Source organism: Drosophila mauritiana, chromosome X (assembly GCF_004382145.1).
Source record: "Drosophila mauritiana strain mau12 chromosome X, ASM438214v1, whole genome shotgun sequence".
Classification (NCBI taxonomy): domain Eukaryota; kingdom Metazoa; phylum Arthropoda; class Insecta; order Diptera; family Drosophilidae; genus Drosophila; species Drosophila mauritiana.
In genome coordinates, this window is record NC_046672.1 from 14,621,667 (window position 1) to 14,647,708 (window position 26,042).

The 26,042-nt window shown below is 43.5% G+C and overlaps 8 protein-coding genes across 25 annotated transcripts in view; 3 read left to right on the plus strand and 5 right to left on the minus strand.

Moving 5' to 3' along the window:
- LOC117146511 (Ca(2+)/calmodulin-responsive adenylate cyclase) overlaps nucleotides 1-5,863 on the minus strand; it is a 32,846-nt gene extending 26,983 nt beyond the window's left edge. For 5 of the 9 annotated variants that reach the window (XM_033312768.1, XM_033312773.1, XM_033312770.1 and 2 more), the window contains exons 1-2: nucleotides 5,745-5,863; nucleotides 4,632-4,770 (exon numbers count right to left, since the gene is read on the minus strand). The gene's annotated coding sequence lies outside the window, so the exon portion shown is untranslated. Of the gene's footprint in view, nucleotides 1-4,631; nucleotides 4,771-5,531; nucleotides 5,629-5,681 lie in introns of all 9 variants that reach the window. The other 4 variants (XM_033312772.1, XM_033312771.1, XM_033312766.1 and 1 more) reach the window with 3 other exon arrangements.
- A 1,175-nt stretch (nucleotides 5,864-7,038) lies between these two features.
- LOC117147688 (SH3 domain-binding protein 5) lies at nucleotides 7,039-11,783 on the minus strand. Of its 4 annotated transcripts, none has more exons than XM_033314672.1 (6): nucleotides 11,486-11,779; nucleotides 11,358-11,420; nucleotides 10,850-11,268; nucleotides 10,233-10,307; nucleotides 8,952-10,148; nucleotides 7,039-7,832 (listed from the first exon to the last, which is right to left on the minus strand). In XM_033314672.1, exons 1-6 carry the CDS (start codon nucleotides 11,525-11,527, stop codon nucleotides 7,595-7,597), a joined length of 2,034 nt encoding a protein of 677 aa, XP_033170563.1. In that variant the 5' UTR covers nucleotides 11,528-11,779; the 3' UTR covers nucleotides 7,039-7,594. The 4 variants fall into 4 exon arrangements, 3 of the variants coding, with proteins under 3 accessions (XP_033170563.1, XP_033170564.1, XP_033170565.1); XR_004459858.1 differs by having other exon boundaries at nucleotides 7,753-7,832; nucleotides 8,501-10,148; nucleotides 11,486-11,783; XM_033314673.1 differs by lacking the exon at nucleotides 10,233-10,307 and having other exon boundaries at nucleotides 11,486-11,780.
- Nucleotides 11,784-12,530: 747 nt separating this feature from the next.
- LOC117147046 (myotubularin-related protein 10-B) lies at nucleotides 12,531-15,985 on the plus strand. Of its 2 annotated transcripts, none has more exons than XM_033313793.1 (2): nucleotides 12,531-12,861; nucleotides 13,037-15,985. In XM_033313793.1, the coding sequence occupies exon 2, from the start codon at nucleotides 13,123-13,125 to the stop codon at nucleotides 15,652-15,654; it is 2,532 nt and encodes an 843-aa protein (XP_033169684.1). In that variant the 5' UTR covers nucleotides 12,531-12,861; nucleotides 13,037-13,122; the 3' UTR covers nucleotides 15,655-15,985. The 2 variants fall into 2 exon arrangements, with proteins under 2 accessions (XP_033169684.1, XP_033169685.1); XM_033313794.1 differs by having other exon boundaries at nucleotides 12,531-12,846.
- A 391-nt stretch (nucleotides 15,986-16,376) lies between these two features.
- On the plus strand, nucleotides 16,377-17,105 carry LOC117147048. The gene has a single exon (XM_033313796.1). It carries the CDS (start codon nucleotides 16,602-16,604, stop codon nucleotides 17,103-17,105), a length of 504 nt encoding a protein of 167 aa, XP_033169687.1. The 5' UTR covers nucleotides 16,377-16,601.
- Nucleotides 17,106-17,218: 113 nt separating this feature from the next.
- Nucleotides 17,219-17,950, minus strand: LOC117147049 (glutaredoxin-related protein 5, mitochondrial). Its single transcript, XM_033313797.1, has 2 exons — nucleotides 17,563-17,950; nucleotides 17,219-17,502 (listed from the first exon to the last, which is right to left on the minus strand). Exons 1-2 carry the CDS (start codon nucleotides 17,846-17,848, stop codon nucleotides 17,312-17,314), a joined length of 477 nt encoding a protein of 158 aa, XP_033169688.1. The 5' UTR covers nucleotides 17,849-17,950; the 3' UTR covers nucleotides 17,219-17,311.
- Nucleotides 17,951-18,077: 127 nt separating this feature from the next.
- Nucleotides 18,078-18,869, minus strand: LOC117147047 (BLOC-1-related complex subunit 8 homolog). The gene is made up of 2 exons (XM_033313795.1): nucleotides 18,575-18,869; nucleotides 18,078-18,518 (listed from the first exon to the last, which is right to left on the minus strand). The coding sequence occupies exons 1-2, from the start codon at nucleotides 18,790-18,792 to the stop codon at nucleotides 18,185-18,187; spliced, it is 552 nt and encodes a 183-aa protein (XP_033169686.1). The 5' UTR covers nucleotides 18,793-18,869; the 3' UTR covers nucleotides 18,078-18,184.
- Nucleotides 18,870-19,094: 225 nt separating this feature from the next.
- The window catches only part of LOC117146396 (flotillin-2), a 94,692-nt gene continuing 87,744 nt past the window's right edge, over nucleotides 19,095-26,042 (plus strand). For 3 of the 6 annotated variants that reach the window (XM_033312572.1, XM_033312576.1, XM_033312577.1), the window contains exons 1-2: nucleotides 19,095-19,172; nucleotides 20,684-20,832. In XM_033312572.1, coding sequence (XP_033168463.1) covers nucleotides 20,784-20,832 — 49 coding nt within the window. In that variant the 5' untranslated portion in view covers nucleotides 19,095-19,172; nucleotides 20,684-20,783. The other 3 variants (XM_033312574.1, XM_033312573.1, XM_033312575.1) reach the window with 3 other exon arrangements.
- Nucleotides 22,189-24,492, minus strand: LOC117146389 (glucose dehydrogenase [FAD, quinone]). The gene is made up of 2 exons (XM_033312563.1): nucleotides 24,328-24,492; nucleotides 22,189-24,272 (listed from the first exon to the last, which is right to left on the minus strand). Exons 1-2 carry the CDS (start codon nucleotides 24,467-24,469, stop codon nucleotides 22,543-22,545), a joined length of 1,872 nt encoding a protein of 623 aa, XP_033168454.1. The 5' UTR covers nucleotides 24,470-24,492; the 3' UTR covers nucleotides 22,189-22,542.

Here is a 26,042-nt window from a genome sequence, read left to right on the forward strand (position 1 = left end):
CAACTGCAATGGAGAGCTGCCGCCAACTGCGACCCAAATACGCCACCAATTGGATGTGGCATGCAAACTGCGACGAGAACCAGTTTGGACTGTGCCCCACCAAGTCACCAACCTCCCCCCTCCCTCCCCCCAAATACTAACAAAACTCTATCTGTTTATCTACAGTCCAACTTCATCAGCTAGAACTGCGCAGAGTGTCTTTTCTCCAACTCAAATCGAATCTCAGATAAGATCTGCAGTTGCACTCATTTTATCCACTTGACTACTAGTGTGCTTCGTCACTACGTGGACCGTAGTTTTCAGTGATTAACTTGTAATTTATCACTTCTTTTTTACTTCTGTCTTTGGAGGCTCAAATTTCTAGAAATATCCGCAAAGTCAACTCGACAACTCAAGAAAATCAATCCTCGTTGACTTTTAAAGCCACAAAAGCTGTTCGCTCGACGCGTTAAGTAATGGGCACTTGTGCATGATATGAATGAAGTGCATAAAGGTTGTCAAAGTCAAGTACTGTGTCGCCATAATAATATTACTTAACTTATTTTCAATTTATTATTTAACCATAAACAATAACGTAGCCTTGCCAATGAATTTTGAGCTGCACGTATACTTCTGCCCAAATTCGCAATAGTTACTTGGCTCAAAAGCAAGAGAGAACACTATAGTCGATTTCCTCGACTATTAGATACCCGTTACAATGAAAAAATTTCAACATTTTTTTTCAAAACTAACGCTGCATCTATGTTTATGAATCTGAATTCATAATCTCAACATTCTAGATGTCCTGAGATCATGACGTTTATACGGACAGCAGATCGACTCGGCTATTGATCCTGATCAAGAATATATATACTTTATATGGTCGGAAACGCTTTCTTCTACCTGTTACATAATTGGCAACGAATCTATTATACCCTTTTACTCTACGAGTAACGCGTATCAAAAATATTAACTGGAGAAGAATTACTTCTTTACAACTTTACAAAGAATCCAAATATTTTCGCTACCTCTTTCTTCCCTGCACGCCTGTCAAATAGATCGAATTTGATGGAAGAATTGCAGTTTCTTCTCTACCTGCTGTGCTTGGAAAACTTGTTTGCCGGCGGAAATTGTAGGAAGTGGATTCTTCTGTAATTCTTCGGTCGGCTTCAATGGCACGGCTGCCCGCCCCCCATCAGCCAGCCGCCCACTTGCACTTTTCACAGGCGATTTCCAAAGACGACGGCTGGTTGTCAAGCAATTTAGCTCACTTCGCCGAAGGTTAGAGGCAACTGACTCTTTCGGCACCTCTTCGCCTTATCGCCGCAGGTCTTTTTATTTTTGTTCCCCATTTCGTTTTATTTTCGTATTTCAGTTTATTTATTTATTTCTGCGGGTTGAGGTTGAGGTTGCACTCTCGGTGTCGCGTCAATGCACAATTTGCATGCATGTCACGTTCCCTGCAACGATGACGGCTTCGTCACCTGGCCCAACGCACAGTCCCCGTCAAGAGCAACAAGAATTTGTACATTTCAGGCAGGAATAGTTCGAAAAACGAACCACATTAACGTGGCTAAGCCGATGCGGTAATACCCTAGGCGAAGTCCCACTGCCATTACTGACTAACTTCTTGTTTCATTTGATAGTACTTCAATCATCATCAACTTTCAATTCAAAACTATATATGTTATCATCAACAAGCTGCAATTTTTAATAATTTCATTCAGTATCGAATTCGCTGTTACTTCGCTTACTTTAAGTACTCTATTTTCAAAAGTCGTGAGCAAGATATTAAACCAATGAAGACAAAAATTGAAATCGAAAATGTGGCGAGTCAATTAAAAATCTTTGGCCATGTTTTTGTCTGTGTGCTAAAGTTAATTGAATTCGCGAGCGGCGCCATGATTTACGATTTGTATGAGGAATGCCATAATGGAAAATCGAATTGGAAAATTTTCCAACAACATTTTCGAAGCACTTTGATTTGTGTTTTCCAATGTGATTAACTTTTTGTATAGCTTATTCGCAATATCCTACTAATAACCTAAATTCTTATAATTGACTAGGAGAATCTTTTCGAATAGTAATTGAACTTGTTCCTCTTAAACATCCTGTTAAATATATTAATTATTAACTAGTTTCTTTTAAAACCCCTTTGTTTTCGTGCTCCGATTTTTTCAGTGAGGCTGGTCGTGTTATTCTGCAAAGTTGAACAACGCGGCTTTGTGTAAATTGGCAGTGCGTACGGAACAATGAGAAGTTTTGCATCTGCGAGATTCTGTGGTCACAGTCACAGTTCATTGAACCGTTAGAACACACTTTGCCCTGCCGCAAAGATGCTGAAGAAGATGAAGAAGTGGCTGCCGATGGATGATACGGCTGGAGCCCATGTGCCTCTGGATGTTGCACAGCGAAAATGGGGCACGTCGTTCCTTGAAAATGTATCTACGGAAAGTTGCAAGTAGCACAAAAACATGTTTCTCTTGCTCGGTAACACTGCTGCACTTATTGAGAATATATTTATTAATTGAAATACAACAATGTATCTTTTATGTCTACATTAATATAGCTGTTGAGCAACGCTCAGGTAGCATTTGTCAATAATTTTAAGATGTGTCGTCATAACTTGCTGACTTGGGCAAACATTTTTCCGATAGTCGATGTTGAAATACCCTTGCACACTTAATTAACAAAATGGAATATTATAACCTTTAAAATATGTAATGTAGTTTATTATATTGCATTGCATTTTATTGATATTAATATTAATTCTGATACAATGCGTTTAGATTTAAGAACCAAAAACTGCCACCAAAATAAATAAAAAACAATATTGTTTTTTGTTTCAGTCGACTTGTTGTTGAAGCTAGCTTTCTTCTACGTTTATTGTTATTACTAATATTTGTTTTGTTGGTTATTGAGCTTATTTTCTTTACGTGTACCCATGTAAATTCTGTAGGTGCCTTGTGGGTTCAGGCAAACACTTTGGAGCGTGTCAACAGTGGCGGAGTCAAAAAAACGAAGCTTCTTCATCGGATTCAGGGGATGTGGTTATGGGAATGATGATGTTCATAATCTCGCTGTGTGGAGAATTGTGAATGTTGTCCAACTACTATGTTGCATAAGAAACTTCAAATCGTAAAGATATTCTACAAAATATTGGAACTTATACTCCATATTAGACGAATCACGATGACTATGTCACACAATATCTCAAAAATATATAGATATTTTCATATTGCCATAAATAACGACAGATTTCTCATATGTTAAAAGCAGTTTCTGGCAAATTTGAACTCTTTTCATATTTCTATTGCTTTTGTGGCGTCCAAAAAAACGATAGTCAGTGGGTGTTGATGGTGTTTGAACCCCCAACAAGCCACTCGACCCATATCCTTGAACTCGAAATGAAAACGAGCTAGCAGTGACCTTTTTGTGGATACGCAGCAAGTGAAATATTTATAAAAATAAGAACTTAATGCATGTGAAGAGGCTGCATTGTGCATCGTGTAACTATGGTTTTTAGCGACTTCGAAGGCCAAGACGGCCAATGCACCGAGTGCTATTACCAATAAATGCGATGTGGCCAAGACGCAGGCACACATCAAAGCGAAATTCTCTGGAGAAACGTTGGTGGGTATGGGGCATTCTTCCCCAGGGAGATCATCGCCATGTCGGCATGGAGACCATTTAAAAATAGCAAAATCAAACGAATCCCAATCCCGTGATTTTACGGAGGCTTGTCGCATGTGTCTCACTGCCGCCGAACATAAATATGTACAACACAAATATGAAAAGTCGGCGGGGCGAAAAGAAACACATGTGTCAGCTGCTGCAGCACACACAATTTAAAACTATAATATTAAAGGCAATTTGTTAAAAGGGTTGCAATTATTTATAGCCATCGCCCTAATGATTCAGACAATAAATGGGCTAAATAATTCCTAAATCCCCAATGAAAACCTATGAATAACAGCATAGAAGCTGCAATTATCTAGTCTAGTCATTAGTTAGTCAAATACAATGCGAAGTAGCTCTTATTTATAGCCATCAATGTAATGATCATCGTAAAAATTATTGGTAATAAACTAAAAGTCTCACTTTTTATCGAAACAATTAAAAGTAAGCTAAATGATCAGCAGTAAAGTTGGCGGTTTTGTGTTATATCCAACTAGAATCTTGTTAAACAAATCTGTAGACAACAATTTAAAGATAATAATTGTTTAATGTAGTATGAAACACGCTATGAGTAGTTTTTACTCATATTGATTTTATACCATTTCCTTTTTTAGGTTGCATTTTTAGTTTTACATATATAATAATATTCATGTTATTTAAAAAGGATTTTCGATACCCAGTTTTTGGGTATTCGATTTTTGCTTAAATGAGGAAGCTTTCTACATTTCTTTCTTTCTTTTCAATAAATTATTAATTTGTATATATGTATATGTATGTATCTATAAGATATAATATTTATTATACTCATATTCTAATTTGTGTGCAATATTTAAATTAACTAAAACATTTCAACAGCCTTCTCTCGATTTCATTTGTATCTTATCCATAACTACATACATACATACGTATGTACTTCACAGATGCAAAAGTATCTTAGTATCTCAAACTGAGTTTCGTCAAAGGAAAACACTTACCCAAAAAGCAACAACGATTGTGTTGCAAGTTGACTGCTGCTGCTTCTTCTTCTTCTTTTACTTTTTGGGCTCCTTGTTCTGTATCTCTTGTTGTTGTTATTGTTGTTGTTGTTGTTGTAGGTCCAAGATGCATAGATGGCTAAGCGGAGAGTAAATGGGTGCAAATGAGACAGCGATAGGGAGCGAGTGAGAGTTGTAATTGAATGTTGGCTCTTAATTAAAACAAGAATTGTGGCAGCCACGCTTTAAGGCGGGGGGCGTGGCAAGCCCACTCCCACTCCCACTCTCTCCCTCGCTCTCTCTCTCCCTTGGTTCTTCCTTTTCTTCGCTCTCTCTCTTCACGTGCCCTTTTTGATTATCTAATCCTTGGGGCAGGTGACATTTTGCAACTTTTGGGGAAGCGGAAGTTGTTGCCGTTTTCTTGTGCTGCCGCCGCTGCCAATACCGTTATCGATTTTTTGCGGCAGCTTGTTGTTGTTGTCGCTGCTGCCGCCGTAAGCCGAAAAAAGGCGTGTGTGGCAAAGAGACAGAGGAACGTGGAGGAGAGAGGGAAAAGCCAGTGGCAAAGCGCATCCATGGACGGCACACACACACACACATTAGCGAGATGAGAAGAGTGGGGGAGAGTAGAAAGCGGGGAGAGAGGAGAGCCGAAAAGGCCAAAGCAAAACGAGTTAAGACGCAAGACAATGCAGATAAAGGCGGCAGCGACAACAACAAACACGGCCAAGAACGGCAACAACAACCACAACAGCAGAAGGCGTCGCGGTGCGCTCTTCTTCTTGCTCTCCTTCTTTATCATCTGCTGGCAATGCATTCGTGTTTTGGTTGTTTTTTGGGTTTTCGTTTTTTTTTCTTGTTGGTTTTTTTTCTTTTATTTTGGAAAACTTGAATCTTTACCAGCTGCGTTTGGAGTTTTCCTGCCACTTCTTAAATGCGCGCGCGCATTTCCCACGACAAAAAGAAAACAAACGACCAGCGAGACACACCAGTGGCACTTTATAGAATAAAAAAAAAAAAGTAGAATGTGCAAATACAAGAGGAACACACCAGCACCGAAAAAAAAGAACAACAGTTAAGATCGCCGCGTTATTTAACCGCTTTTCCACACACCTCACGACGCGATTTCTTCGGATTGTTTGGTATGCTCGGATTCTCTTCAGTTCCGCTCGCTTCGATTTGGTCTGTTCTCAGCAAAGCGTTGCAGCCAAACTAAAGCGTCCGTCGGTGGATCGAAGCGAACCACTGCGAACCGAGTGGCACGAAGTTGCACGAAGATGCACGAAGCGCCCGTCGGCGTGCAGCGAAAGCACTATCGTAGAGATGGGGCGCCAGTGCTTGCGATAGCCAATCGATATAACGTACGGACAATCAGCTGGTGTGATTTTAAATCCTATTATCAGCGTTATCCACAATATACAGAGGTGGTCAAAAGTATTTACACAACGAGCTTTTTTTTCAATTAGTTGACAATTGAAAAAAAAGCTCGTTGTGTAAATACTTTTGACCACCTCTGTATACCAATTTTAAATTTATAGAGGGAGATCGTACGTTGTGGTTTCAAAATTCCTCATCTTAATGCGTATAATCTTCACTTATATACAACTTGAACGGCAAATAAGAGTTGAAATGAAAGAGCTTTCAAAAATCTATCGCTATGTCTTACATATTATAACTTACTTACATTATAACGGATTACTTACTGATTTTGGATAAAATATTTAACATAAAGTTAAGATATACAACAATTAATCAACAATTTTAAATGGGATTTGAGTAAACTTAATGAGAATACGTTTTTTATTGGATAGGAAATAATAAACTAGAAAATACCAAACGGCTAAACAATGGTGACCAAATTAAATTTCTAAAATAGAAAACCGTTAAAAACCGATGTTAGATTATTTAATAATAATAATATAACATTAACGACATTTAAGTTGATTTTCTACGTATAATAATAGAGAATGAAACTAAAGCATTTAAAATGATAACCCCATTTTATTCACCAACCGCCCAGTTTTCGAAATGAAACATTCAGTTTTGTATAATACACTTCATATAATTTTATGCAGGTATTTATATATGCAATTATTTAACACTCAGTGGAAAACACAGAAGAAAACCGAAGAATTCGGGGACAATTTGCAAGCCGCTTGTATTTCAAATGTCTCCATAAAGTAATATTGCTGATGCGGCATTTGGCGCGAATTGTCAACACACTCTCCGTTTTCTTTCAGTGCACACCACATTTACCATTATTTGTACACTCTTATGTATTTTTATGGGTTTCTTGTAAATCATTTTGCCGAATGTTTAGCTCGTACACACTAAAACTATTAAACTGATTTCGTTTTGTTGACTAGCATTTAGTTATTCGCTTTTTGTAAACAGCATAAAATGTAACTTTCTTATTTATGTATTTGCCACTACATAAACTAAATTATTGCACATCTTTTATTTAGGATTAGAACATAGTTTGCCACACGTGCCTGAGTGCGTTGGTGTGGATTTAAAAGATTCCTGCTGGCCCATCCATCTCATCCGCTTCGATCCGTCGGGATTGATGTCTTTGTATTGAATGATATGTAACGCTACGCTTTTGACTAATTGGATTTTGGATTTTGGATCGTAAGGATGCCCCAATACTCATAGAGTAAAATTTTGCCATAATTCATATTTGTATGCCTGCAGTGATGGGATTTGTGACCGCGGCCGAACAAGAGTTTTCTAAATTGAAGAAAGGTACTTTTGAAAATCAGTTACGAACACATGCTCAAAAATAGTGCAATTTTCGAAACTTTAAATACTTCTTGTGGCACTTTCGATCATCATCTATGAACTATATTGCAATTATTCGTTTAAAAGTGACTTTTCCCATCACCGCATTGATGTGTGTGCGTGATGGTGAGGGCGTTTTGGTGTTGATATTTTTTCTAAGTGTAGGGTATTTCGCTGTCGGCTCAAAACAGCAAGGCTCCAACCACGTTTAGTGCCTGATGGTGTTGCTTTTGTTGTTGCTTCTGCTGCTGATTCTGCTGTTGTTGTTGCTCTTGATGTTGGTGTGTGTGGTACATGCTTGTGGTTGTTGTTGGCGATTTGAGTTCCTCCACTATAATGGCACCGTTCTCATCCACCAAGTGATTTAATAGTAAATTCTCAACCTGCTCATCGGACAGTAACTCTTTTGGCTCTGAAGATCTGTAAAGTTAGTTAGTTTTGTATGTAATTGCTTTGCATAGTTATAGATCTGAACGAAAAACACAGAACTGAGACTCGATAGAGAAATAAGTGGGTAAACATATGATATACAGTGGGTGATAATAGGACAGGTAAGCAATTACAACACTTAAAAAAAAGTCGATGTTTCCGACTTACAGATAACCGGTACTCCAAGTTCTACAAGTTCATTTTAAAGATCATTATTTCGCACTTAAAACATTGAAGAAAATAATATAAGTTGGCAAATACTACACTTTTCCTAGGATCTTTATATACTTATGATCCATTATAGTATAATATAATATACAGACTTGGAAAACTGATTTCAAAAGACCAAAGAATTAAAACTCTTATTAAAAAGTTTTCAAGTACATTGAAATAATAAGATTTAAGTTCATGGACAGATCCCCTAATATAGATATCAAACTCAACTAAACTCAAAAGTGGTAATTTAGAAAACTAGAGTACAGGGTATTCAACGTAAGTACATTCAATTAGACAGGGATAGCGATATGAAGATGACTCGGCTTAGAGGGAGAAGGCAATAGCGATACAAAGCGGTTAATGAGTGGGAAAGGTAACGTTTAGAAAAAAAAACACAACAGATATTTCTCGATTTTGGTTTTTGCGTTTTGAGCAGTACATACAGAATTTGAGGTTAAAGCGAGTGTGCGTTCGTGCTGTTGTTGTTGTTCTTGTTGTTGCTGTTGTTGTAGTTGATGTTGTAGTTGTTGCAGTTAGTTTTTTTGAAAGATATATTTGTGAGATTGAAAGTAGCAAAAGCAGAGACCAAATCAAAGCAGCCAATTCGTTCATATTAGTAATTAGTAATTTGAGTTCTATTGGTAAATTTTGCAGTTGGTTGGTTCATTTTTGTAGTTGGTTGGATTAGATGGGTGCAAAAATTGCGCTGATCATCGCTGTTTCGGTTCGGGTATACATATGTATATATATATAATTTTTTTTTAAATTCAAATTCGGTTTCGGAATCGAAATCCGATTTCTGAGTTCTGAGTTCAAATGAGCTTGGCGAGGCGGCTGTGCAGCGAGTTGAGCAGACTGCGACCGCCACCCTTTGCCCCATTACCGTCTACTGACCTGCTGAAGAGGAAAAAATCACCGGCACCGCCGCCAGATCCTGAACCGGATCCACCTCCACCTGCTGCACCGGATCCACCGCCGGTTGCTCCGCCACCGCTCAGCGCCAGTGAGTCCGTTGTGCCGCCGAGCAGTGCATCTCCTTCGGCTGCACAATCGCCGGACATCTCCGATTCGCTGTTGCGGCGCTCCAGGCTGCGTCCCACCTTCTGGAAGCCGTAGCTAAACACATCCTTCACCTTGTCGCCGGCATCGATTAGCAGATCCAGGCTCTGGCGCCGACCGCTGCCCTTGAAGCTGTTCGAGCGGGACAGCCACTGGCTGAGGCTCTGCTTGCGGCTCATCTGCTGGCCACCGCCGCTGGATGCACTGCTATCGTCCTGGAATATCGTCGTGCAGGTGACCTTGCGCTTGGGCTCATCGGACGACGAGGTCGAGTGCTGGGACTGGGCATCCGCATCGAGATGATTCCTGGCCAGGCCGAGGCCCAGGCCGCCGGACATGCCGCCCGTGGAATCCAGGCCCTGCTGCTCGAGCAGCGACTGATTGGAGTAGCTGGAACTGGTGCTATCCGAATGCGATAGCCGGATCTCCGTCCACTGCTCAATGTCGTCCGCCGGAGCACCGCCAGCCGAAGTTGAGACGGAAGCGGATCCCGAGGCCAGAGATCCGCTGCCCGACTTCACCTCGTAGGGAGCGTGCAGGCCCAGCGGTCCCAATCCGGCTTCCCCATCCGCCGCAGCACCTGTGCTGGCCGACTTGTGCATGCCGCCGGCCAGTTTCTGCGGGAAGGTGAGCACCGCCTCGAAATCGGTCAGCAGGTGGGGGCACTCGTGGTGGCCCAGACGCTCGGGCATGCGCAGGTACTCCTCCTCCTCCTCCTCCACGTGCTCCTGCTCCTCGGCGGCTGCCTTCGCCTCGAGATCCTGTCGATCGGCAGAAGTTCCGCATGAACTCCTCTCCAGACCCGCCGTCAACGTGTCCACGGCGTCCACCTGACGCAGCATGGCCTCGTAGTTGAGCAGGTTATTGCGCTGCTGGCGCTGACGGTGAATGTCCTCCGAAATCTGCTCCAGATTCTTCAGCGCCTCGTTGTACGTGAGCTTCGCCGCACTGACCTTCGCCTCCAGCTCGTTGACGCGCGTCTTTTGGGCCTTCAGCAGTCCATTGTAGTTCGCCCGGGTCTCGTAGTACGGCCTATGGTATCGGGGAGGGAGTCCAGCGGATTAGGTTAGTCGTGGTGCCTGCTACATGTGGCCAAATCAAGTCGGCGATACTCACGAACAGAGGGTACAATACAAAGCGTGCATAATGCTAAAATATCTCAACAAAAGTAAATTGCGCTTGAGCTGCAATCTAAAAGAAAGATAAAAGTGCGGAAGACAAGGCAGTCCGCCGAAAAAACAAAACGAAAAGGCATACAACAAATTAGAATTTAATAAACAAATATAAAACTTAAAAGTAAACAAAAAAAAAAGGTTTAATAAGAAAAGCGTAAGTTCGGCAATGGACCGAAATTCGAAAATCCATCAGGATTTTTTTGTGTTTTAAGTTCAGCAATATGAGTTTTAAAAACTATGTCCACTTCAGATCAAAATAAATCTAATATTTTATCTAACTCTTACTGACATTTTTCACAATAATATACGATTTAAAATATTGCAAATTCTCTGAAGTTTCTTGATGCAAAATAAATGAGATCATCTCCGATATTTGAAATAGATTTCCGTAACTTTCTGATGGATATTTTGCAAGTAGTATTTCTAAAACATATTGATTCAAAATCGAATGGAGTTTCTGGGTCACCAGCATTCGACTTTCGGTGGGAAGAGGTTTCTGTGACCTGGTTCTTATTGGTTCTTAAGCAGTTTTCCTTGACGGGAACCCATGAACTTTACCTGGATGCCCGGAGCGCTTGCTTCAGCTGACCCTGGAGCTTGCCGACCCGGTTGTTGGCCACCTCGAGCTTCAGCTGGCACATCTTGAGGGCGTTGCGGGTGTCGGTGACCTCCAGCTGGGACTGATTGACCTTGCTGGCGGCGTGGCTGAGCATCTCCTGGCAGGCGGTGTCCAGCGTCGACTTCTCGCCCAGCCCCTGCTCGGCCAGGTAGACCATCTCCTTGGCGGCGGCATGAATGGACTTGGCCTTCTCGTGGCTGGCGGCGGCCAATTGGGTTTCCTTGGCCAGCTGGGCGGCGTAGATGCGAGATTCGTAGTACGGCTTGGCGGCATCAATGGAGTTGCCCAGCTTGTGGGCGGCCGCCTTGATCCTCACCACACTTTCGGCCAGCAAACGCTTGAACTCGCACTTGGCCTCCTTTTTATTTTTGGTTTGGGACAGGGATCGCAAGCAATTATGGTAAGTAACTGGGGTAACTGGAGAAAAATCAATACTCGCCCACTCACATCGAGCTCCACTTCGTATCGGTTGATGTTGTCCGTGGCGGAGTTCAGCTTCTCCAGCTCCACCTAAGCGGCTCCCGAGGATTAGGTTGTTTGGCATATGTAGGTGTATGTATGTAGGTGGTACCTACCTGGACCCTCGGATCCACGGGCGTGTTGCTCTCCGTTGACATGGTGCCTGCCTGATTTGGTTCTCGGGTCTTGCCTGGATTTCACCGTGGAGTTGCTGTAATGGATGCAGTGCAGCTGGGCAGCGGGCTCGTTCAGTGGGTCAATTGCATCTGGGAATGCGAGTCATTATCCACGGCACATCGCGAATAGCAAAAGCAAAGCAAATCGAATCAATCGTGGAATGAAATCAAGCGAGCTTTTGCAGACACAATTATGACAACACGCTCAGGAGCTTTTGCGTTTGGCCAGCGGAAAAAGCTCTGGTCAGCTGCTTTTTACCGTTGCAAAGCGCATAGAAACTATCGTTCGTTACCTTTGATTCCTATGAAAATATCGATAAGTAAATAAGCTGACGCATTTGCTTCTTACGAATATATTAAATCTTTTAATTAATTATATATTTAATGCAAAGAAAGAAAGAAAGAAACGCCCTTAAATGAAAACAAGCAAATTATTTTAGCCACTTGCGATTGGAACTCGGAATACTTCTAATTAAAGTAGTTATAGAATCCATTTGTTGAAAACTGTCTTAACTTTTATGTATGCACTTTTATGTATGGGCGGATCCCACTGTTATGCCATTATCTCAAAAACTGTGAATAATTTTTATTTGAAAATTTCCTGAAATGTCCTTAAAAAATGTCCTTTAGTGGGCATATTGGAACACGCTCTGCGAGTGGAGATATTCCCCAAAGAGTGGGTAGCCGATTTTCCAATTGCATATTTTATATACCTTTTTCAGTCCCATTAACCTAAATCGGTATTGCGTTTTTATTTTTTGGAATCCCCCTGCAAATAACGAACAAATAAATAAATAAAAAACGTTTCCAAGTTCCATTATCCACCGTTCTCATCTAAGCTAAATTGAATGCAAAGCATATTAAAATTATAATGAACTGCCACACTTTTCACATTCCATCGTTTCACGAGCAACGCTTAGTCATCGCCGTTTGCTTGACGCGCTCACGAAGCACTGGAATCGGCGGTGCCTGGTCACACTGCACCGATTGCACCCAGTGTCATGTGCGTGCATGTGTGTGCGTGTGTGTGTCAGTGTGTCGTATGAATTGTGGCGACCAAGTGCGCGAATAAAAATAAGTAAATAAATGCACATTGCGACCGACGGTGCGTGTGTGCAGGCGCCAGATGGTGCACTTGGATGACCCCAACAGCGAGTGACCCCGCTCGAAACGCATTCGAAGTTCGAAATCCGAAATACCAAATTCCAAAAAATCCAAAATCTAGAGACAACAGCCGCAGCAGCAGCAGCGGCAGCGGCAACAACAAAACGGCGATCGCTCGCACACACACGCACACACAGGTAGTAATCCGAACGGTAAGTTGTGTTCCACTGATAAAAACTTATCACACCCCCCTCCGCAAATAACGCGAATGGAAAAGATTCGATAATTCGAGTTTTGCTGCTCCACTTGTCACCTCATCTGTTTCCATTATTCGTCATATTCATTTGCTCCAAATTCGCTTTCTTTCGTTGCTTGCATGGCACACAGACAGCAGCGGAATAACGGTAAAGCTAGCGCCCCCCAGACAGGAAGTGGTGAATAATTGAATATTCCAACGACGTACCGACGAAATAATGGCCACGGGCGGCGGTGGCAGCGGCCACGGGGGAGCGGGATCCGCCGGAAATGCTGACCACCACAAGCGCAACACCTTCACCAGCTATGTGGCACCGCTACCCGGAGATATGCGCGCCACAGCGGACACGAACGAATGGTGCCTGCCCAGCGTTTTAAGGGACGTCCATCTGGCCAAGCCGCGCCTGCTGCAGGGCGAGCAGATAGTGGCCTCGGCGCCAGCCTACATGTACTCCCCGATCGATCCGATGGAGAGCAGCGGAGGCAGTGGCTCCACGCTCAGCGCCACATCGTCAGCGTCCGGTACGCCAGCGGATCGTCATCACAAAGAGGCCACCTTCGGACTGTTGAGTGTCACCAATTTCAAGCTGGCCTTTGTGCCGCTGCATGAGAAGCGCAATCAGGCGATCACAGCGCCACTGATCGATCTGTATCAGGAGAACATCTATTTGGGCCGGAACGAGATCACGCTGAACAACATCGATCATATCTATACCATTTCCGAGCTGGGACGGGCGGCCAGTGCGCTGCAGGCGGCGCGCGGCATGGCCAGCCATGCGGGCATGAGCAGGCGCAAGAAACTGGAGCCCTTCAAGCAGCAGAACATCAGCGGTCGCATCGCCGCCCTGCACATCGTGTGCAAGAACTTCCGCCTGCTGAAGTTCGCCTTCCAGCAGCAGGACTCGAAGATGTTCGGTGCCAGTGATCAGGGCAAACTGATTGCCTCGGCCCTGGTGCGATTCGCCTATCCAATGCGGCATGACCTGAGCTTCGCCTATGCGCACCGAGAGCCTTACTATTCGACGCTGGGCGCATCCGGCACCAGTATGTATGCGACGAAGAACGACTGGGCCAGGGAGCTGATACGCTGCGGCGCCACCGAGTGGCAGGTGGTGAGCTGTGCCAGTGTCCAGCTGCTGCAGAATCCCCTCCAGGCGGGCAAGTACACAGTGCCGCCGCATTTCGTCATACCGAAGAGCTGCAGCGTGGATCGATTCCTCGATCTGTCGCGCGCCTTCTGCGATTCACGAGCTGCCTTCTGGGTGTACAGCTATGGGAGCAGCGCGGCCCTGGTCAGGTTAGCTGAACTGCAGCCGGCTGCGCAGCAGGACACCAAATCGGAGAATGTGATGCTGGAGCTGGTGCGCAAGTGTGATGCGGGGCGACAGCTGAAGCTGCTGCAGCTGACGGATCGACTGCCGAGCATTCAGGATGTGCTGCGCGCCTACCAGAAGCTGAGGCGCTTGTGCACGCCGGAAACGCCGGAGAAGTTTATGCTGCAGGATGACAAGTACCTGGGACTACTCGAAAAGACCAACTGGCTGTTCTATGTGTCGTTGTGCCTACGCTATGCTAGTGAAGCGGCTGCCACGCTGCGCAGCGGCGTAACCTGTGTCCTCCAGGAGTCGAATGGCCGTGATCTCTGCTGTGTGATTAGCAGTCTGGCGCAGCTATTGCTCGATCCGCATTTCCGTTCGATCGATGGCTTCCAGTCCCTCGTGCAGAAGGAGTGGGTGGCCCTGGAGCACCCGTTTCAGCGCCGCCTGGGTCACGTCTATCCCGCACAGCCAGCCGGCGGCAATGCCGAGCTATTCGACAGCGAACAGAGCCCAGTGTTCCTGCTCTTCCTCGACTGCGTGTGGCAGCTGCTGCAGCAGTTCCCCGACGAGTTCGAGTTCACGCAGACGTACCTGACCACGCTGTGGGATGCGTGCTTCGTGCCCATCTTCGATACCTTCCAGTTCGACACGCAGGCCCAGCGCCTGAAGGCGGTGACCGACTCGCAGCTGGTCCTGCGTCCCGTTTGGGATTGGGGCGAGCAGTTCTCGGACAAGGACAAGATGTTCTTCAGCAACCCGCTGTACCAGCGCCAAAGGGGCGATCTTGGCGCCCAGGCGGCTGCCGTGGCGCATCGCCGATCCCTGGCGGTGGGGCATAAGGGAGCGCATGGCGGCGCTAGTGGTGTCACACCCTCGCGCAACACCATCAATCCGCAGCTCTTCGCGACCGCATCGTCAGTGCCGCAGGATCGTTACCTGCAGCCGGCCCATCGCATCTTCGATCTGCAGGTGTGGGATCAGTGCTACTACCGCTGGCTGCCCATTCTGGACATACGCGGCGGCGGCCAGCCGCAGGTGGATCTCTTCCATCGCCTGCTGCTGAGCAATATAGCGAAGGTACAGCGCTGCCTGGATTATCAGAACTTTGACGATCTGCCCGATGCGTTTTACGAGTTCGCCGGCGAATCGCGTCCCAATCAGCTCAAGGACGAGAAGCCCGACAAGGAGGACGAGGCCGAGTTCGTGGACGGTGTGGAGCGGCGCAGGAAGCCGACGGCGAAGGCCGCCACGCCCACCAGCGGACTCACATCGGTCACCGGCAAGCTGCAGCTATCGACGCTCTCGTCGTTCTTTCCATTCGGGAATCCCATCGCCGGGGATGCGCCGCTCCAGCTGTACGACATCCTGAGCAGCAGCAGCGAGCTGCTGATGGAGACCTCATCCTTCCTGGACAAGTCGTCCATTGTCTGATCCACACACAAACCGGACACACCACCACACACACACTCGTTCCACTTGTTTATTCAAAACGCTGAACTTTCGAAGTATTACACAAAAAACAGAATAAATTTGAGAAAAAAAGAAACACACACACACAGAGAGGAAATTCCCTCACATATACATGGCATATCGCTTTTAACACCTTTGATTATTGTTAACTAATAAGCAAGTTATTGTATAAGTTTTTTTTATTTCGTTTTACTACCACCAAACTGCATTGCATCGCTGCATTATAAACTTAAACGTAACATTGACTAAATAATACGAGTAACAAACGTAACGACAAGCAATTGATGAAAAACGAAATCAAAACACAAGTCCGCTAAAACGAAAACGTACGAAAACACCAATTAAATCAATATGTATTATATTGTATGTAACTAAAAATATGAAAGAATATCGATCGATATGTATATTTAAATAAATCAAAAGTGTAAAATCAACAAAATGAGTTCTGATTGCGGCAACTTTAAAAGGAAATCATTTTGATAGCAGGGGGTATTAAACGAATTAAGAAATATTAATATAAGATTGATATGGGTGAGTCAGCGAAAAAAAAACGTATTAATATGTAAGATTATGTTTTTAAAATGCAGTGGATAGTCAGATAGTTGAAAAGATAAAATAATTGATAATACTTTTGCTTTTGAAACATCTTAATAATTTTGGGTTCGTAATGTAACTCAATACAAAATGTAAGATTTTAAAACTAAAAAATAACGGAGCCACATAAGGGTTAACATAGTTACAAGCTTCGATAAGTAACTGTTTAATTCCCGATTTTTTGTGAGTCCATTTATTAGTTAGCTTGGATTTTCAGTTATAAACTATAGCAGATAGAAATTATAATGAATTTATAAATATGCTATTATTATATTGATTATTGGCACGAGAATCTAGATTTAACACTCGGCGAAATGGGTAATACAAATACATTCAAGGACATGAAGGATTACCCAACGAAAATCACTATAATTACAGATAGGAATAATGAATTGCAAAATAAGCTATCCACAAGCAATGATAAATATCTGGACTTAAAGCATGAAATAATGGAAGTTAAAGTTGAGGATCTGGCAAACCAAGATATTGAGATGGAAGATCAGGTACCAAAGGATCTGGAGAAGCGAGCTGCGAATCACAATCATGAAAAGCAGTGCGTCGGAAACCAGTTGCCAACTAGAAACCCCGGCCAATCGACTCCACCTCGTCCAAGTCGCGTGATTCCACCCATGCCGTCGGAGGAAACGATGCGCCACTCCATAGCCGACAACCTGATGGAGATCCTGGTAAATATGTCTAATCCGCAGCATCGACAACAGTGCTTCTCCCTCTTGCAGGTGGGCGATGCTCTGCAGGCACGCAGCCGAATCCTGGGCATTCTGCAGCAAATCGACGAGAGGCGGATAACGCGCAACTGAATCCTTCCTATAGAATGCTTGCTTACACAATAATGGTACTTTTACAATCAAAATATGAGCTCCTGGGATTATATGCCATTGGTTTCCATTTAAATCACATAGAACGCACATAATTGTCGCTATGAGTTAAACATTTAATAATAAAAACGTTGCGTGGCTAACAGATTTAGGAAGGGTATTTGATCTTTGGGTGCTCTTTTGGATCATCACTTGGCCTTGTCGTCCTGCTGCTTGGCCTCCTCCGCTTTCAGCAGCTCCGAAACGATGCCCACCTTCTTGAGCTCCTCGATGAGATCGCCGCTCTGGTGCATCTGCAGCAGGATGTCGCAGCCGCCGACGAATTCGCCATCGATGAACACCTGCGGTATGGTCGGCCAGTCGGTGTAGTCCTTGACTCCTGCACGCAATCAATCTGGTTAAGGGGTGGCACGCAAATGCATATGTGGAGCGAACTTACCCTGTCGCAGGGACTCGTTTTGCAGCACGTCGTGGGCATCGTACTGGACGCCGTGCATCCGCATGATCTGGACCACCGCATTGCTGAAGCCGCAGCGTGGCGCCTGTGGGTTGCCCTTCATGAAGACGACCACCTTGTTGGTGCGCACCAGCTTGTCCATTGTCGCCTTGTCCACTGCCGCGCCGGTGGCCGCATCCGCCGCAAGAAAGCGGGCGAGGGATTCCGGTGCTGTGGTGGCGAGAATTCGATATCTCGGATGGCGGAGGTTCTGGCAAATTCGGTTCATCTTGGCGGCAGCGACTTGTTCGAGGAAATAATAATATTAGCAATATTATCTAATAAAACAAGTGCTGTTCGAGTGTCAGCTAAAAAGGTATCGATAGCTCGCTCGAGTGGCGACTGAACGTTCTATCGACCTATCGAACTATTTTCGATTACAAACATTTCAAGAATTTCCATATTTAAATACTTTTTTTATTTGACGAAACTATGCAAATTATAGCAAAAATTGAAACTATAAAGCAAAAGGAGTCAGTTTAATAAAAATACATGTCTTACAATTGAAATAAATGTATTCTAGAATAGTAATGATGAGTACAATGCTAAAACCTATTAAGTCTAACTAATGGAGTGTCGTATAGGATCTTTGGAGCTCTCCAGGATTACTGGATGTCGCGGCCTGGACCTCAGTGCGTCCTGTTGCCGTGCCAGGACCTATCATGTTCTCCATTCGCTGGCTGGTTTCCCGCATAACGCCACCGAAGTCGGGTAAATCCGGGAGATCCAGTGCCAGATGGGCGGAGAATCGCTTGTAGACGGAAGATTTGGTGCTGTCCTTCTTCACTTTCTTCCTGCTCTCCTCGTACTTCAGCTGCTGCTTGAGGAATATTGAAGCCTTGATCATTTCCTGGATGTTCTCGAATATGCTCTCAGATTTTTCAATCGTTCGCAGAGCTCTGCGGTTAAATAGATTCAATTATGTATTATTATTTGATATGGTAGTTGACCCTACTGTATGCCGTATTCCATATCGTAGCAATGTCCCTGGAGATTATTTTGCAGCTGAAAGACTTCATCGCGTTTCTCGAAAATCGCTGGTGTAACCTTGCGAACGTGCTCTTGCACACGGAAAAACGCCAGCGATGGATCGTTGGCGAAGATGTGTATGTTCTCCGATATCTTCTGTGATGTTTTCTTCGCTTTGAATACCAAATCGTTGCCGCGCGACATTCTTAAATTCACTCTCTGGTTTTCCTTTTTTATTTCTGGTTTGTTTACATCGAGACTCCAATTGGACTAGTTATCGATAAACAGACGGGCTAGTTCTATGCGATATATATCGACTGGAAATGACTAGGGGTGCACAATACTATTGGTTAAATTATTAAGTGAATAAAAACATTAACTAAAAACACAATACATTATTCGTTTTAATTTTGGTTTCCTGAAATATATTCGAATCAAATCTATGAAGAGTTAAAAAATCGTTCAGATGTTCGACACATCGCTATCAATCGATAATCTTACGTTTTGAAGCGACAAGCATCGATGCAAGCAAACAATCGGCGTTTTTCCATCTCCAGCGCAAAGGGACTCGGTTCTAAAGAACGGTAAAAATTTCGTCAATTGATTCGTTTTAATTGAAAATCAAGAATTAATTTATTGCACCGACGCGATCAATTAAAGTCGAAATCTTTTTTGAATTTTTTTTTACTGTGCCAGTGAGTGAATGAACAACTAGTTGGAAGTTGCAGTTGCAGAGCAACAACTACAAAAACGGAAAACAAATTGTGGGATGCTGATAAACTTTTTTCCCGGCTTGCATTTCGATGATTTACGAATAATCTGGTGTAAGGCAAAGCCGGTTTTTGCTAAACGCGGTCTAGTCATGAGTTCTAGCTAAAAACAATTGCTAATAAACATTGGTACAGCAACAACAAAGCGGCAATAACAAACTTTGTTTATTTAGAAACTCCAATCAGCCACCCCAATCAGAATGCACGCACACACTAAGGGTTAATTTTCTAGTGTGTATGCGTGTGCATGGCTGTGTGTGCGGTTTATTTTTGTTGTTGGTATTTATACACACAGTGTTTTTGTTGTTGAGGTTGCTGGGAATTTGTTCTGATTTTTCTCAGTGCAAGAATGATGAGCTCATTGATAAGACGCGCCCCATCTCTCGCTCTCCTTCCAACGTACTCTCGCTCTCTCCTTCTCTCTCTCCCCCCTCACGCACACACACACACATGGTTGCTTACGTCATGCCGCACCCCCTTGCTCTACATTTTATTCGCAACTTATTTCTGTTTTATTGGAACTTTGATAAAGAGCTGCGTACAAAAGTCCCCCAGCAGCGCCATAAAACTAATAAAAATCACCAGCACAGTTTACAATTTTCAAGTGGCCGCTCTACAATCCCCCCACCCCGCCAAACTCCTCAAGTGTCCATAATTCGGGCCCCACATTCCGATTCAATCGTTCAGATACACTATAGAACGTATATATATATACGTCTTGTATATAGCAGGTATTATATGCAGAACAAGTTGCCGCTCGTTGCTAATTGTTGCTGCTGCTCCCTAGAGACAGATAAAAAAAAAGCTTTTAATAAAAACGATATACAACAAAAACAAAAAAAGAGAATAGCAATACAAATACAACAAAAATCGAGAACAAATGTAAATAAAAACAAGAAAACGCGCGTGTCTTGATGCTAATCTGGAAATATAATAAGTAGCATACTTTCGGGCGGCCCATTGAAAGCTTCTATCTTTTTTTAAAATTTATTTACACACAGCGAGAAAATATTAAAAATATGCCTATAAAATCGGTTACATCGGTTAAATCGGTTACAGCATATAGGAATATACAAATATATTTTTTCGATTTTCAAAATAATATTTGAAATATATACATATATATATTTTCACAAGATTAAAATAGCATTTTCTTATATTATACCAAACCTTCAAAGCTTTTACTAATAACTAATTAATAACTAATAACTACTAAAAATCGTTATAAATTCCATAAAATTGCTAGCATTATCTAGATGTTTTTTTTTCGGTGTGCTAATTATACATACATTCGTGTGTGCGCTCTTGTTTCGTTTTTGCGGCAGAACTTTTTAGCGGAGCTTTCGGCAAAAGGAGTAACACCAAACAAATAAAACATAACATAGAGAGACCAACAAGTAGACGGCGACGAGGAACGACTCAACGATGGGCAACATACACACGACGGGTCCCAATGAGGCGTTAATTGTTTCAGGTGAGTCGGAACCCTTTACACCAACCAAACACACAACCAACCAACGACCCACCCACTCATTGCCAGCCTGCAAGGGCTTAACCCTTTCTCGCCAACCCTTTCTTCTGTTGGCTCAAACGCCTGTTGACTGATTTTGAAATGCTGCAATTAGGAAACCGCATGTTGACAGGACATTGCGAATTCAGACCAGGGTTCCCATCCATACATTTGCATTTGCCCGCTTGCGAGTGACGTTCGACTTCGCTTTGATCTGCGATGGCGTTTCGTTTCGTTCGGCATAATGACAGCACTGAAAGAAAAGATGTGCACTTATGCTCAGGCACTTTAAGCTACAGCTCACTGTATATTCGTGTTCAAAATAGAGAGGTTTTACTGTAAATTAAAATAAAATAAATATAACAAAAATCTCAATCTGCAAATAAATAAAAAGAGAATTAGTAATTGATATATGTAAAATTTATTATTATTTAGGCCACTTTTGACATTTTCTTTTTCGCAAAAAGTTGTCTTACCTGTCTAATAAAGTTCAGACATGTTGGTGTTATATATTTTGTACTTTAATTTATATTACCCTGAATTTCGCTTTATTACTTATCATGTAAATGCACTTTAAATTTTATTCATACATTAAAAATATATCACATGGGCACTCTTTATTGCGTTTTTGTACACATAATTAAAAAAAATAAACGAAAATATAAGTCTGTGAAGTGTCATATTAATCATATAATGGTATGTCGTTTCTTATCAACCTGATGACTTTAAGCCATTGGAAATGCTTCCTTATCGTTTTGATAACCAAACTGAATTTAAACTAAAACCATGCAATTGTGTTGTTCGGTGTCTTAATTAAAAGATAAATTATATACTTAAAACAAAGGCAAAAATAGATAATAGTGGTTAATGGTTCGCACCGATAGCGATCACATTTGCTAAATTGTTTTTTCCGGTGCAACCTTGCGTATCTATTGTGCAGCCCTGGGGCCGGAAGTCGCTCCCTTCGGCGGCACAGAAAACTCCCCGATGCATATTGAATTTTGCACAAACAACAACGGGAACAACAAGCCGAGGACAGTGATAACCACTTGTATGCAACCACCCAGTACCCATCGCACCACCCCCAGCATCCCGAGCGAAATGGGAAACCACCCCCTGGCGTGTTTTGTCTTCTATGTTCTTTCTATGTATATGTTGCCATTTTTCTGAGCCTAGCCAAACTTTTTCAACCCCCGTGCGGTTGTGCGGGCATGGGTTAATGCACTCTGTCCAACCCCCAGGGGCACCCCGACCCCACGACCACCTCCAACCCGCTGCCCATCGAGTTGGCAACCCCAAAACAAGAAACCCAATTGCAACTCGCACGACTCGTTAAGGTAATTTTATTTAATTAACTTGCCAAGTCAAACAATAAATGCCGACCAATAGACGAGTTTACTCTGCACTTTTGCTGCCTTTTTGCCAACGCCATAATGAATTAATACACTTAACCGGGTATCGATAATCCTTTAATGGGCATTTCCTTTCCCACTGGATGCTTAATACTCGTAAAGCATAATGGACGTGGACACGCATATTGAATTTAATGTTTTTTGGGCACGCAGTTTGATGTGTATTTTTGAGATATCACATTAAAAAAGAGTTAGAATTCGATAATGTATTCTCCATTTCGTTTCTGCTAAGCCTTCCTACATATTTTTGGCTAATTCCTGCCTATATTAACTCCCAGTCGGTTCTTATCATATCAGCCGCCTTTTCCCCAATCATGAATGCAGCTGCATTTGTGTGGGCGGTGGGTGGAAACGGTATGATACCGGTGTCCACCACCCGGAGTTTCCTCACTCCATGCACCTTTAGCTGATGATTGACCACGGTGGTGGGATCACTTTCGGGTCCCATGCGACAGGTGGCCACCTGGTGGTGCAGTGTGTAGGATAGCGTGCGTATGGAGCACCGCCAATAATCATCCGAGGCGAATTGGTGACCCTCGCATCCTGGCACAGTTCGCTTTAGCAATCTAGCGCCAATCCTCTGCATGGCGGGCATTTCTATGATCCTTAGACTGGCTTTAATGCCGTCCAACAGGTATTCCACGTCCTCCTCGGCCACAAAGTACTTGGGATCGATTTTGGGCCAGCCCAATGGATTGCGATCTTTCAGCCAGAGGCGACCCACTGACTTTGGATGGAACTGCATGATCAGCAGGGTAAAGTGATCCTGTTGTGCTTGCGCCAGTTCCCTGTACATCCTGTCGTATATTTCGTCCTTGAAATTCGCACCCAGTTTCAGGCCAGTGCCTTCGTCACTAGCCAAACTGCCGCTGACCATGATCAACTCGATATCTGGCCAATCATTTGGCAGATCCGATCGCTGGGTCTTAAGGAACGCCAAAGCCTCGACGCCGCCAATGGAACTCATGCGCGTGGCTGGATTTCCGGCCAGTAGGAATGATATCACCTCAGCTGGAGTGACCCTCGATGTGAAGGTCGTTTGGCCCGTGGTGTTGGTCACAAAAGTGGGTCCAAAGTGGCACATGTGATCGAACATTCTCTTACCCACTGGCAGTGCCTTGATCAGGGGTATTCCAATGCCCCGCAGGTTATCTTCTGGCCCAATCCCCGACAGCATAAGTAGCTGCGGAGAGTTGAAGGTGCCTGCCGATAGAATAACCTCCTTTCTGGCCTTGAAGGTATACGCCTTGTTTTTGTAGTGAAACTCCACTCCGTAGGCGGATTTCGTAGCCTCGTCGATCAGAATGCGGGTCACTCGCGAAAAGGTGAATATCTGCAGGTTGGAGCGCAGATCCCGCACTGGTTTTATATACGCCGAGTAGGCAGAGTGCCTGCGTCCATTCAGCGTCGTGGCCTGGACATAGGAGACTCCAAGCTGGGACTCGCCATTGTAATCCGTGCGCGGCAGACCCGATTCCACGGATGCCTCCACAAAGGCATCCACCAACTGCGATCGAAAACGCACATATTCCACACTCAAGGGACCACTATGATTGTGATACGGCGATTGCTCCAATCCCTGAAGCTGGGCGTTCTCACTTCGCAGAAAGTAGGGCAACACCTCGTCGTAACTCCAGCCGGGATTTCCTGCTGCCGCCCAGGCATCAAAGTCCCTACGATTGCCCCGATTGTAGATCATGTAGTTGATGGAGCTAGTGCCACCCAGTATCTTGCCCCTCGGCAGGGCACACTCGTTATTGTTCATTCCGTGGCAGGATAGCTTCTGCGGCACCGACTTGTATCCCCAGTTCGAGGATGTCTGCTGCAGATAACCAGCCGCCACTGGCGTCAGATGCGCTATGTTCTCCACTCCACCAGCTTCGATGAGGGCCACCGACACCTGGGGATTCTCCGAGAGGCGGGCGGCCAATGAGCTACCAGCTGCTCCAGCTCCAATCACAATAAAGTCATAGTTGGATTGATCTCTGGGTACTGCAAGGGGAAATATTGGAGCGTTGATTCTAACCAAACTGAAGACACTAGTTACCATTCGGTCGCGTAGCCTGCTCTATGAGATTGACCAATCCCACCTGGTTGAGCTGGTCAAGCACCAGTCGGTTGACATCCCCACGAGAAACGGCCGCAAAGATGAGCAACTGCAGCAGCAGGATGAGCTGTGTGGATTGCATTTGGCTAATGGTGGGCAAATGAGCTGCTATCGCCTGAAGGGAGTTGCTTTTAAGACATGGCTCCTGGACTGGATTGCACTGGCAGCGAGTGACTCAGGTGCCATAATCGCGTTCCATACATGTCGGTGGGTTGCCTTTGTTGTTGTGGCTCTCTCAGTGGCTGTTAATCCAGCGCCACCGACGCCAAACGAGGCCCCACCCACCCCGTGTGCCATATAAGCCGCATACCCTGGAATTTTGCGAGGGGAGTTGGGTGGTGGGTTCGATGGTGGGTGAATATGTTTTGGAACAAAGCTTGAAATGAATAGATTTTGCCCTTTTCTTGATGACCAATTTAGCTAGTGCTTATTATTAGAATATTTAAATAATTGTTACATTGTAATTGAAAATTATGACTTTTAATTTGCATCTAGCGTAGTGGTTTGGAAAGTTTAATTATATTATTTGGTTTTAAATACTATAATTTCTAGCATTCAAAAATTGTTTTAGAAATGACATTTTATTTTTATTTGAACCTTGATCCATCCATAACATTTGGAAATAAAAAAAGGTCTGACTAATCTAGAAACGTTTAAAATGTAACGAGCTACATTCATGTTCACCAAAAAAGAATTTTAACAAATGAACTACAAACTCCAGTGAAATCCAGGAAGAAACATGCATATAGATCACCTTAAGAAGAGCTTAAAAAATAAACCGACACGGAAAATCGTAAAAAAATACTTTGCCAGCCAATGAAGCTTGAAGACCAAATAAACTAAGAAATAGAATCCAAACAAAGAATCCAATTGAGCATTAAACTAACCGAATCCAAATACAAACACCAGACAAAAGCAACATAAACCAATTGGCAAGGCGAACAGAAATAGTAAACTTATAAAAACAAAGCGAAGTTGGCCAGAACCGGTTGAAGGAATTAAATCAAACCTAAATAAAATTAGCACCAATTAGCAGTAAACAAAAATAAATAGTGAAATTCTCAGAGTTTAGCTGAAAGCATCAAAACATAGTTGAGGTGCCGAAAGTCATTAAGATAAACTTAGCTTGATCCAGTTTCAAATGAGTTGGTTCTTCTTGAATAGTTAAAATGTACACGGTGAAAAATTACAGTGATTTTTTCGTAAATATATAATACTACAATGTCAGGTATTAAATGGTATGCAAAAAAACCATATCCTGGTCTTTCGAATTAAATTCATTGAACTATCGCCACTAAAATATGTTGCTGCATGCTTTGCAAGGATTTTCATGAAATTAAAAAAAAAAAAATTAAATTCTATAGGGTATCAAGAAAATGGTAGCCACATTTCCTGGTTTGGCCAAATGTGAATGGAGAATGACAAGATTCTCACTTTTTAAGTGTCGTCTGCCATTTGCGGGTTCATTTAACTTTGGCGCGTGTTCTCCCAGCGTTGGGCCCCTAAATGCACTTCAAGTTAATATGTAAAATAACAACAATATCGTATATACATCATATACATACATATATGTACATACATCATCGATGAGGCATACCCAATCCCGGCGCTCTATTAGTATTTTTTCGGCCAGACTGCCGAGGCATTGAACTTGG